This window comes from Ischnura elegans, chromosome 3, assembly GCF_921293095.1.
Source record: "Ischnura elegans chromosome 3, ioIscEleg1.1, whole genome shotgun sequence".
Classification (NCBI taxonomy): domain Eukaryota; kingdom Metazoa; phylum Arthropoda; class Insecta; order Odonata; family Coenagrionidae; genus Ischnura; species Ischnura elegans.
In genome coordinates, this window is record NC_060248.1 from 121,961,319 (window position 1) to 121,974,063 (window position 12,745).

Below are 12,745 nucleotides of genomic sequence, written 5' to 3' on the forward strand. Positions count from 1 at the left end.
TGGCTAAAGAAGAAAAATTCAAGATCCTTCTCATCACGGAGGATAATGAGATTTGGAAATACCAAGATAATGGGAACTGAGATCAGAGGCTAATACTCTGTGAAATCTAGAGACATTTCAAGACGCACGTCCCTTCACAACCTTCCTCATGGCCACAACAATCATGATGAATGTTAACCACCTATGATTCTGAGGAATCTCCCAGTTTGGAAGAAGAAAAATTTTCCAATATTTAAAAACAAGTGGAAATAACAAAAAATTTAATTTATATTGAAATTTGATCATGTAACTAATTCAACATTAATTAGTGTTATCCAAATTAGAATTACCTGAATATGAATTTAGAAGCTATCAGTTCATTTCATTTTATTTAGGGTAAGTATTCATTCATACGACTCAAATTTCCAAACTTCGTAAATCAGGGGGTTTGAAAGCGGTAGGTTACTGTAATGAATTGCATATTGTGTACAGGGTAAGCTAAGCAGAGTACCAAAACAGAATTATTTTCAAGAAATGACAGGGACCAACAACCTGTGATATGGCCCCAAATAAAGTGCTCAGGAGGTATGACTGGTAATAGTGGCTCCGCATTACCTTTGCCCCCTGCCTGTTGTGCGGATCATTCAAATGTGTCGCATAATTAAAGAGGGCCGAGGAGAGACCGCTGGCCACTGCATCCCATATTTCTGGGTGCTCCTCCCTGCTGTCAAGCACATCTAACGCCCTCTGGTACGACTCTATGGCCTGAGAAGAAAAAAACAAGTTCCATCACAAAATACATTTTTAAAACTCTGATGCTGAGGATAAATGCTTTATAAATATGTAAATAAATGAGTACAGCTTCCAGACACTAAATGACACATCTACCCAAGCCCATGATTAAAAATATTAATACCATAATGTGCCAACAACTAAACTCCCTCCGATAGCATCATCCATGAGTCAAATTTTAATAACCATGGAAGCTTTCCATTCATGCAACTCACGTGTTGACTACCGTTGACTTACGGATACTGGTTATAACTCCCCATTTCCTGCGCGTAATCGTTTGTTGACTCGTGTCACAACAGTCGGCGACACACATAGAATGGCACACGAAAAACGGTGACAAAAGTTGACTTGTGTCAACGTGTTTTGGCCCAAAAATAAGTTGAATCGAGCCAGGAAAAAATTACTACAGATGTAAGAGAAAATGACTATGGTGTGACCAAGAATTAGCACCAGGGAATTTAAACCTATGACGAATTTTGTGTTGGCTTCCGCAGAGTATTCAGTCACGGCAGATATCCCGTAGCTTCCATTCCATTGTGCAGTGGGTAGCAGGGGTGCAGCTAGGAATTAAGGCTAGTGGGGATTTTAGGCGCAACTAATACTTGGGGATTTGGGGGTTAAGGAATACCCGCCAAGCTAAGTGGGATGTGCGGGGGCCCTACCCCAGAAAATTTTTAAGATAAATGGTTCAAAATAAAGAGTTTTGTGGCTGTGTGAATAGTTTGATGTTTTGGTGGAGAGTCATCAGTACCTCTAATATAAGTTACTAAATTTGCCACACTAAAATATTTTTATAAAAAAAATTTCTATGAGCTCTGGGGGGGTTTTATCCCCCTATAATTTTTTATCATTTTTCATGATTGAAAATATATATTTCAGTGAAGCAAAAATTGGCAATTAATATGAATTTCACTGCTGCTCATGCGACAGATTTGAAACATTTGGACCCTTAGGGCAGGTGTGCACTAGTGCGACCACGGCCACGACCACAACCTGCCGCACACGACCAGTTTTAGCTTTGCAACTAATGGCCAAAATAGCATTGCAACGCGCACTAGGCCAAGTGCGACTCGTTGGTCGGACCCTAGTCGTCAGACCAAACTTTTTGAATTTGGTCGCCCCCGCCTTAGCGGTCGTTGCGGCCAGAAATTACACACATTCTTATGGCGTGCTGCGCAGTGACTCCGACTTCACTCCGACCCGACCATACCGACTGAGCAAGTGGACAGTGAACGTGTTTTGCTATCGTGGGTGTGGTCGTGGTCGTGCTCTGGTCGGAAGGTGTGCAACAGAGATCTGCCATGGTCGTGGTCGCGCAGGTGCACGCCTGGCCTTAGGGTCACCAACCAAGCATTCTACATATTAAACTACCAAACTACCCCCTTGCCCCTAATGACGTCTTCATGGAGGCAGATACGGAGATCCCTGGCAACCCACCTTGTTATAAAAAATCTTTTCTTGCTTCAATAAACTGAACCTCTTCTCCACTTGGATTAAGCCAGCCGACCTTGCAGCCATTCCTGCCCGGTGGGCTTGTAACTGCATCAGCCTCCCGAGATTTGAATGCAAGAGAGACATGTTCTGCTTATCTTGAACAAAACCAAATGCTTTGATGCCAGCTTCAAAATGCTCACCACTAAGGCAAGCCAATTCCTTCATGGTGAGCAAAGATAAAGGCACATTCTTTGTTGTGATTCTGTCTGTAACACTTTCCTCTTTCAATAAGTTGGCTGAAAAAAATAAATTAAATTAGAATAAAAAATGCACGATAAAAGTTTTATTTCTATGAAACAATTGCAAGCTTTTCTTAATAACAGCCATTACTTGGTATAAATCATGGGATTATCAAATTTTTGCATACTCTGTATCTAACTATTTTTAAGGCGATATCTCGTACATGGTCCAAGCCACCAAACCTTATGCAATTGGATTTGGTTTCATATTTCAACAAATCGCAACACTATTTAATGGTTGAAAAATATTAACCATTGCCACCAGAGCCCTGAAACTCAAAATTCCAATAATATGCACGCTGAATTGGGAGACTAACACTTTTGGATGAAAAATCACTTTAACTAACAAGGAGACATCGTAAGAGTGATATTTGGGATCTGGTTGCGGATGTTATTTTCTGAAACTATATAGGTAAGGTAGAAAAAGTGTCATGGCTTTCTTCCACATAGGCCTGGGTTCGAGAGATATTCAAGAGATATTCTTCAAAGATGACGCAGGGGATACAAATTGCAAAGTAAAAATTATATAACCCCAGCGAGAAGCACATTATCCGGAAATTCACGTGTAAGTAATTTTATACGTCCTCTAATTTGCGTGATAAGGCACAATTTGGAGTTCTATTTAAAATCCGTAAATTGATATAAATATTTTTTTTTAATTGCAAAGTAATTAAATAAAACGAATGGGGATGAGTTCTAAAAGTGATTTCAATAATTATAAGAGAAAAATTTTCCATTATCGGGACTTAAACCCGGGACTGGACCAGCACCCTGGACCGCTCCGCCACCACCGTAGTTGAGAGGAAGCGATTACTCAAGGTAACTTATTCTATGAGAAATCTTTACATGCGAATGTGTCTCGAACCTGGACCTACGTGGAAGAAAGCCGTGACACTTTTTCTACCTTACATATACAGACTGTCCCAAGGGTCGTGTGTCATTTTTCACCTGTAATTTTAGTAACTTTGCATTGAGCAATATTCATGAAAATTAGCACACTTATGGGGAAAGGTTCTAAGTTTTGAATGTTAGCAAAACTTTACAATTTTGACTTTTTGACCTCACAATGTGGGTCCAAACCAAAAATTTGAATTTGCCTTATGGGCTTTCAATGTTAAAAAAATCGAGATAGAAAAAAGTCTGAATTTCATTTACCAAGATGTCAATTCTTAGGTTTTCGGACACGAGAAACCCGAAAATAACACTTTTATATGCGAAAATTCAACCACTGACCCAGTAAGGTCACCGTCGAGGTCATAAAGGTGGCAAAAGGAATAGCATACCAACAAAGGTGTCGATCCATGGGTTTTATAGGGTGCCCAAGTCATTGCTATTGTCCAAATACCCGTATTACAGTCGGATCTGGATTTAACGTCTTCGCATTTAACGTTTTTCCGCATTTAGCGTTTATTTTTTTGGGTCCCGATTCATTCCCTATTAGAACAATGTAAAAATTATCCGTATTTAGTGTTTCCGCATTTTGCGTTTTTCCGCATTTATGGTCGTAAAAATTTGTCCCGCTCAAGATTTTTTTGCCCGATTTAACATTTTTTCATGACGGTTCATCCAAATATTCGAATTTATGCTCATCAACAAGAACAGTCTCATGAAAGTTTACCAAGAGTCGATAGAATCTATCGGGGAGCGCTTCTTCAACTGCTTTCTTCCGCGAGCGCAGCGCTGCGACCTTCAACTCGCAAGTTGGGTGATTTGTCTTCTCGTAACGTTTCGCTCCCCTTCTGATCCAAATTCCAGGCACTTTTTGTATCAGATCCGATCTAATGGAGCAAAGTCATCTCTTAATAACCTCGAACTACCTTATCCTTCACTTCTTGAACTTGACTTCGATGATACGTGACGACTGATGACACGAGTTATCCTCCGAGGGCCGCTACAATAATGGTTTTCTCGTTATGTTTTCAATTGATGGCTTATGCCCCTTTCAACTCTACTTCCTACGGGCAGTCGATTATTAGCCCAATATTTTTTCAGTAGGCTACTTTCTCTTTTCAAAAGAGGAGGCCCAATATCAATTGCGCAGTTCACTAGAAGATTCTTTCTATAATCCATACAAAGGTCAGTTTCCACGGAGGAACAGCGAAAGAACAGAGGAAGTGTTTCCCCTGTCATGACCGTGAGTGAGAGCATTCTTTCCCTACGGAACAACATTATTTTACGTCGTAATTTAGATATCCCGGAGCCAATTTATCGACATGCGGCTGGTTGATATCGCTGTCGATTCAAAAATATTTATCTGGTGCTAATTAATGTCAAAAGAGAATGACAATCGGAGTTTTGATGAACTATCACGGTCCATGACTCTAAATAAATCGCTCATGCTGGAAAAAATTACCGCATACTCACGGTAGAATAGATGAGCGCGGAAAAATACGAAAATCCGGCAGGTATCCCTTGGTGGTTGACTTCGACATCATAACCCTGACGAAATTGCCAAACTCCTGAGGCACTGACAATTTTTCGGATGAAATCCAGTTCTGTTGAAGATTAAACCTTTTCACTTAACAGTTTAGCTAATCGTTATTCAAGGTCCAACCAAATTTTATTAAAAGCTGCCGAGAAACAAGGCGAGTCGGAGTCAAGGTGATCAGCGCGCCGCGTAAGAAACTTCTCCCGGCTCCATTCGACCTGCATAAGGCCGCGGATATATGACAACGAATCTGGTGTTATCATCGAGTTGAATCACCATCGACTTGTACGCATACTAAAATAAGATTCTACTTTTTTGGATGACCTCGAAATCCAAAACGTGCGCATAGGAGGCTTTTTAAAGGCTCATAAATCCCTTGCTTCGCCGAGGCAACAGAAAACGTTAAGTTGGCAAAATTCCAGAAAACCTCCCTTTTACTAGGTATTCGGTAGTTGAGAATTCGGGATTAGCGAACTTTTGCTGTCCCTTTATTTCACTCATTCCTCATGATTTTTCGAGTACCTACTTACACCTTTTCTTATTATATTAGAAATGCTATAATCACCTACATGTCACTTTTACAGAAAAAATTCTAAATTTCATCGAGACCACTGAAATATGCATAAAATGGAATCACTAATGTCCATATTAATAATCTGTGTGGGAATGCTTTTAAGTTGATGTTTATTAGAATTTTCTTAAAATATTTCATTAAAACAATTGTCATCCTCTCATTACTTATTTTTACTACCCATTTTTTTAGCTGATTCCTGAAAAGTATTATCCAACCTTCATAGGGCAGAGAAGATTTCATTAAAGAACTTTTTGCTGCATTCAGCACCCTTTAGTTATTTAAAATACTATTTTTTATTCATAAAAAGCCATTTAAATCATTACAGACCCTAAAACCTGAAAAAAATGGCAGGTCCTCATTTAGTGTTTTTCGGCATTTAGTGTTTTAAATTTTGTCCCCCCTGAAAAACCTTAAATCAGGATTCTACTGTATTCGCTAATTGACCTGTGAGGGTCACAATGGGGGTCAAAGGTCACAGAGTTAAAAGTCGTGCCATCATGAAAACCAAGGTGTCAAACCATAGGTTTTGAAGGGTGCCAAAGTTGGTTAGGCAGTTAATAGATCCGTATTGTAGAATTTTTGACCTCCAAGGGTCACAATGGGGGTCAAATTGGGCAAATTTGGTCCCAAAAAATGTCATTTTTCAACCCACCCAACAGCTGACGGCTATAAGGCACCGTGCCTATTGTACCACAGGCAATGTGCTGTGGACAGCACACAGCAAAAAGCAGAACCATATGAAAGCAGCCTTGGTTTTAGATATTCACCTTACGCTCAAGAACAGAACCATACGGCATTAACAGTCATCACATGCCGGGTACTAACCTTCAAATTTTCCATTGTACAACACCCCCAGCTCATTGTGGATGTTGCCAAGCCTCTGCAACAACATGTCCCTTTGGGCATCAGCCACCGATGGATTGCTCTGCCTCCTTGAAGATTTGCTGCGCGTCGATGACTTGGTCAGAGAAAAGGCAAGCTGATAGCAGCAACAACTTACAAGAAGCATTTCCTCAATGCTTCCGTTGAATGCTTTCCCGAAGAAAGTTATTAATTCCTGTTCACCTGCAAAGCAACAAAAATAATCAATCTTGAGTTTTATATGACAGAGTATTGTAGGAGTCACGTTTTATATCATTACTTTCAAAGCAATTAAATATTTAGACAGAAGGATGAAGCCCTCCATATATAGCTAGGTTTAAATTCAGCTTTATAAGTCATAGGAGTATTTTTATTTTTCTATCAGCTTACATTTCAAAACCATGCATACTAAATAAGCCCTTAAGTTAAATAATGCACCTGATAATTCAAAAATACAAAACAGAAATGTAGATGAGAGAATTGGTTAATTTGAAAAAAATATAAATATTGATGGATTTCCAATTCAAAAATACAAAATAGAAACATTGATGAGAGAATTGGTTAATTTGAAAAAAATATAGATATTAATGGATCCCCAATACATTCAAGACAAATTATTCATCAAATGATGATGATGATTAGGGGGTCGGGCCACGTCAGCTGGTCGGCGATCGCTGAGGGCCCCGAGCTTAGGGGACCCTAGGCGACCCCATAACATTCGCGTCTATTGTGAAGTGTACATGAAAGGTGTAAAAAAAAAGACTGATTTCTTGAACCAAAGATTTTTTTGCAATTATAAAATTATACGTTTGCATTAGTTACTTTCTTTACAGCATACTCAGAGTAAAAAGATGTTATAAAAAATAAATTCAATAAAAGTGCCAAAATATAAAAGAGAACCCAATGCTTTTTTGAAATAGTTATTCAAAAAGGTTATTTTAGAGATTTTTTAGATTTAAGTGCAGTTTCAAGGAACAAATACACTAAATAGATAACAGAACCACAATATATTATTAAACTTAAGAAGCTGTGAAATTCTCACTTTTTTATGTATTTTTTTACGAAGTTGCTATTTTTATCAACTTTTATCAAGTTTTTAAAAGCCAGAATAGAGTCAAAATCAATTTCTAGGCATGCAATTTCCTAAAATTTTCCTGGGGAGGACCCCCAAATCTCCTGATAAGGGTACTCGCATGGTATGAGGTAAGAGGTGTAGGTAGAGATAGAGGTACAGGTCTCTGTGATTGGTGCATTCAAGGCCCGATTCATGTGACATCCTCATGTATTCCTGAAATTTGTCTGAGTATTCCTTTAGTTGCAAATATAGATGGTGATATTCTCCCAGAACTTGTTGCACTTGATTTATGGGATGACCACTGATTTTGCGATTATCAAATCGCAAATAACATACCAATCAGTCACCACTTACATGCTGACAACATGTCGTCACCATCACCACTATTATCGCTACTACTGTAAAAATGTTACAACAAACCAAATAACCTTTGTACTTGATGCCACACAGTTAAAGACTGGCTCGTGGCTTAGGCTGCGTGCGTAAACCTTTTTACAATGTGATACAACCTCTAACTCTTCCTCAATCTACATCTCTACCTCTATCTCCACCTCCACCTCTATCTTCTCATTACGCGAGTACCCTAAGAAGGGCAAGGAGGGCCCCATCATGAACCCTAGCCGAGGGCCCCCAATCACCTTCCCCTGATGATGATTCATTACTTACTAGTGGTATTATTTTTCCATTCCTCTCTCAGCGCAAGAGGCGACCCTGTTTCACTGCTGTCCGTTGAGGGGAGATCCTCTTCCAAGAAGGCACCGACCTCTGCCTCCGCGTCGCTCAGAGAGCCTACAAAGTCTGCCTCCAACCTCTCCAGCTCCCTCCACTGCTTGACAATCATGAAGGCCGCATCCCCCGCCATGCCCAGCACCCGACCCCTCATCTCGTCAATGTCCTCCCACCTCCCGTTCACACCCTCGCCCGTCCCCTTCTTACGACCCACCCCACCACGACCCCCCTTCACATTCTCCCCCCTCAGGCCCTCCAGGATCCTGCAACACTGCAGCGTCCTCACGACCATCCGAAGCGAGCTGCCAAATCTCCCCATCTGGTTCTCAACGTCCGTGAGTGTGGCAAACACCAGACCTGCCTTCTCGATCAGCAAACCTTTCAGGATCTCCCCCCACGGCTCTCCGCCGTCCCCCTTCTTCTGTTCAATGTTTCCATCCACGACCTTACCCTGGCCTTTGCCCTTCGGGGCACCCTCACTACCAGTGCTATTGTCGCTAAGGCGAGAGTAGGGCATGGGGATCGCTTGACAGGGTCGAGCCATCTTGGGCTCTTCTTCGTTAAATCTCTTCTTTGGCGTGCCGGAGGAAGTTTCCTTTGCCGAGCCGTGTTCCTCATCTTTTTCAGAAGATGGTGCCCCAGGCTTAAGGTACTGCAAGCAAGAAAGTCCGGCCATGATGTGGCCCATCGCCAAAAGACAACGATCCTTGGTCGACATATTCTCATTGAAGGAGGCAGCACCATGCTTCACACTCCTGCTGCGCTTGTGTCGCTCCCATCTTGATGACCTCTTGGACACGCAAAGGGACTGGACGGCCACTTTTCGCTCCAAACAATCATTCTGAGTTTTTGAAAGTGGACCTAACAAGAGAAAAATTATTTTAAAAATCTCTCATTAACAACAACGAGGGCATATTTAATTAGTGTTTGGTTAGGGTTTCAGCTTAGTGTGACACAGGGGTAACCTTGACTAAAGAATGTTTGAAAGTTACAGCAGAGGAAAGTAATTCTGGATTATGGTCAATTTCATTATGTGGCCTCGAAATTTATAATTAAACTTGTGGCCTTAAAAGGAAGAATTTGTCAACTTCAGTTTTCACAAACAGCAAATTTTACCTATATTACAGCCACGGATTCAAATCATTTGTCTGTTAAATATTCACCCAATAGAGGAAGATCTTGCCAGTGCCAGTTGGATGAAGTGGAATGAGGTACTGGAGGGGATCCCTTACACAAAAAATATGGCGAATTTTGTTTAAATCAGATGATTGGATCAACATTAATAATTTTTCATTGATTTCACAAATGCCTTCATAAATATGAATTTCTTCTGAGAATGTGCATATTTGATAAAAAAATACCAATATACAATGCCAAAGGTGCACGATATTTTATGGTGCATAGACATAATGAGTTGGCGACTCTTTTAATCAACTTACTAAGAACGGTCCCATCTTTCTCATCCATTTCTTCATCCTTAGCAGCTTCTTCTTCTGACTGGCTGTTGGCGGCTGCCTCGTCATCTTTCTCGACATTTTTTGGGGAAGGATTTGGGGATGCTGTGTCCATTTTTGTGGGTACATACAAGTCAGACAGCATATAATGAGCCGAGGCCACAATCTGCACATAAACATAAGATAAAACCATGAAAAAGACAAATACAATTTTAATGAAAATATTTAAAAATCAAATTTTATTCTATTAAATCTTCAAAATGCTTAATAATGTCGCCAAGAGAATGACGAAGTTAGCACAAATAAGCAGTAGTGTTCTTTACCTATAATGACACATAAACTTTCAATATGCATGATATGTAACCAACGTACAAAAAAATACTTGAAACCTGCGACAATTACAAAAGATATTGGATCACACTACAAAGTATAAATGTTCCGGAACTTTTTGACATGTTTGAGAAGGTTTTCTTTCTATGATTAATATGAGCCTTTTAATAAGTATGAGGTGTACTAAAGTACTGACCATTATATAGACTTGAATATTTCAAGTAATTTTCAATTATAAAATCATAAAAACTTTTACCACTACATCAAACCATAATAGAAATAACTTACTCTGGGATATTTTTCTTTTGCCAATAATGTCAAACAATTTTTCAGCAACGTCTGAATTGTTGCTTGTTGTCTCTTATTTGGCTTGGGGTTCTTCATATTCCTAGCCACTCTAAAAAAAAATAGAATGAAAACAGATTAGTTATTTCATAAAAAGAATCAAATTTTCATAAAAGATTACTAGGATAGAGGGCATGAAGAGTTTGGATATCTATTGGGATAAATACCTGTAGAGAAGCATTCCAACAGGCACTGTGAACGGGTTTTGCCCTCGGTCGTCCAGAATATCGGTGCAAAGAGAAGTCAAATCATACAGCTTCACTATATCATCATCCTTACCTAAACGAAGTTATGTAAAACAAGTTAAATCATGTTATCAGAAAAATATATTTAAAACTCCTGTTCCTATTCAGAAGAAATAGAATGATATAATTCCAACACATACATTTACAATCTACAATCCATCTCTATTAACCCAAATTAATCACTCTTCACAAAATGCCCACAAGAAATGTCATACGAGGAATTTTACGCGGCTATGTACCAATGCATATAAAGAAAATTCAATGACTTCTTCAAGACTTCAAAAAACTAATATTTTCAATATTTCTCATATTTGTCGGTCTGTAAACAAAATACTCAAACCCAGGGTCAGCTGATGCTTTTCAAGAGCTAGTTTAAAATGTAAGCTGTAATATGATAAAAGGCCTGGATGTAATTCTCTTGGGTTTTCTACAGGGTGAGTTGTTCCAAAATTGCCAATTGTCCAAGGTCTCTATCATCACGGTTTCACCTCATAGACAAGCAATGATTCAGACCTTAAAACATAAGCAATTTAGCTCTGATGATGCAAGTGATCAGGCGTTACGTATAGAGCATGTTCCTTAATGGCAAAGATGTAGAATTGTTGACAGCAGCATACGGGTCATCCATTGATTACGTCAGGTGTTTAGGGGGGAATAGGGAGTTAAGCTGATTATCACCCAATTTTATGAGGGGGAGAGGGGAGGGGTCTTGGTAAGTATCACGTAATTTTTTCATTTCCGCAAGATACAGAGTAAAAATGCAAGTAAACTGGGTGGAATTGAGCAAAACGTGTTTCTCTATTAAAGATGATTAAACATTTTTTTTTAAATAAAGTCAACGCAATGAAGCATAGATAAATGTACAAGGGATATTCCAAAAGTAAGGTCTGATTCGCCGTAACTATTTGAATTTGACACCAAGGACAAAATTTGCATGCCCGCTCCCTCCCAGCATGCCTAGCGTATCAAGTGCTGCCATTAGTGTTGCTACTCTTGCTGTGTGCTGTTTATAGTGTCAGTTTACAATGTTTTAGACAATTGATCAGCCTGCCGACAGTGAAGTAAGAGCAGTGATACGGTTTTTTGTCTACACAAATATTTCAGCGGCAGAAATTCATCGGCAGATTACTGAAGTTTATGGTCCTGACATAATGTGTGACAGAAATTGCAGAAAAGGGTGCGAGCTTTGAGCGAGATGATGAAGTGAAAGAGGCAGTTAAAGATTGGTTATCTTCGCAGGCAATACAACCAAGATTTCTACAACTTAGGCATTCAAAAGCTAATTGAACAATGTGACAAATGTTTAAATACCGTATTTGCACGAATCTAAGACGAACACGATTCTAAGACGACCTTTGGAACTCCGCTAGGGAAAAATTTTTTTTCCTAAGAACGATAAAAATAAATGATGAATGCGGGAAAAAGATTAATGCGGTGATGTTTGGCTAGGTTGCCTATGTCCCAGGAAACTAAGGATTGTGGCGTGTAATTATGATATTCATTAAAGGATTCAAACAAGATTTTAGCAAATTTCAGGAATACTAGTACTTTATCGAGACACTTTGGTCATATTTCTGATTCGACTAATATATCTTTCAAATATCCCAAAAAAGCACGCCACCTCGCTAAAAAATGTTTCTCCTCGCCATTTACGCTATTATGGATTTCTGTCTGATGTAAAAATTCTTATCCATCAAACGCCATTTCCAGTACACGTATTCACGAGAGCAATGTGCATTTTGTGCCTAAAACAACCGCTTTCGCCAGCGCAGTGATTGGTCGTGAGATGGATCAAAAAGGCCAAAAATAGTCTATTATTTGAATCGTTTCTGTCTAATAAATATATTTTTAATATAATTGAGGCAGTGTGGAAAACGTGAACAACGTTGCGTTAATAGTCAGCGGCACACCCACCTCGATCCTCGGCTTCATCTCTCTACTTGTTTTCACCAGGTAGCTCGCTCTACCCCACCCCTACCGTCATGTGCTAGCGCACAACCCAAGGCGTTCTGCAAAATTCACACGCTTCTAGCCCGGATTCTTTTCTTCATTTCAATTATTTTCAGCCCATCTCTTAAAGTTCTCAATAGTTTCTTCGAAGGGGCCATGGTCCGAAGACGAATAAAATTAAACTAGCGAAAATGAAACCTGACTTTATTAAACTCACGCGGAAAACACTCGGTGGTTTGAGGTCAAGCCA

General features: G+C 39.5%; 1 protein-coding gene across 1 annotated transcript in view; it reads right to left on the reverse strand.

Moving 5' to 3' along the window:
* Positions 1-12,745, reverse strand: part of LOC124156462 (erythroid differentiation-related factor 1) — a 40,959-nt gene that overhangs the window by 12,037 nt on the left and 16,177 nt on the right. Inside the window, exons 8-14 of the mRNA XM_046531026.1 lie at positions 10,468-10,579; positions 10,244-10,352; positions 9,611-9,791; positions 8,109-9,032; positions 6,332-6,571; positions 2,209-2,501; positions 595-744 (exon numbers count right to left, since the gene is read on the reverse strand). Of these exons, the coding sequence (XP_046386982.1) occupies positions 595-744; positions 2,209-2,501; positions 6,332-6,571; positions 8,109-9,032; positions 9,611-9,791; positions 10,244-10,352; positions 10,468-10,579 (2,009 nt within the window). The remainder of the gene's footprint in view (positions 1-594; positions 745-2,208; positions 2,502-6,331; positions 6,572-8,108; positions 9,033-9,610; positions 9,792-10,243; positions 10,353-10,467; positions 10,580-12,745) is intronic.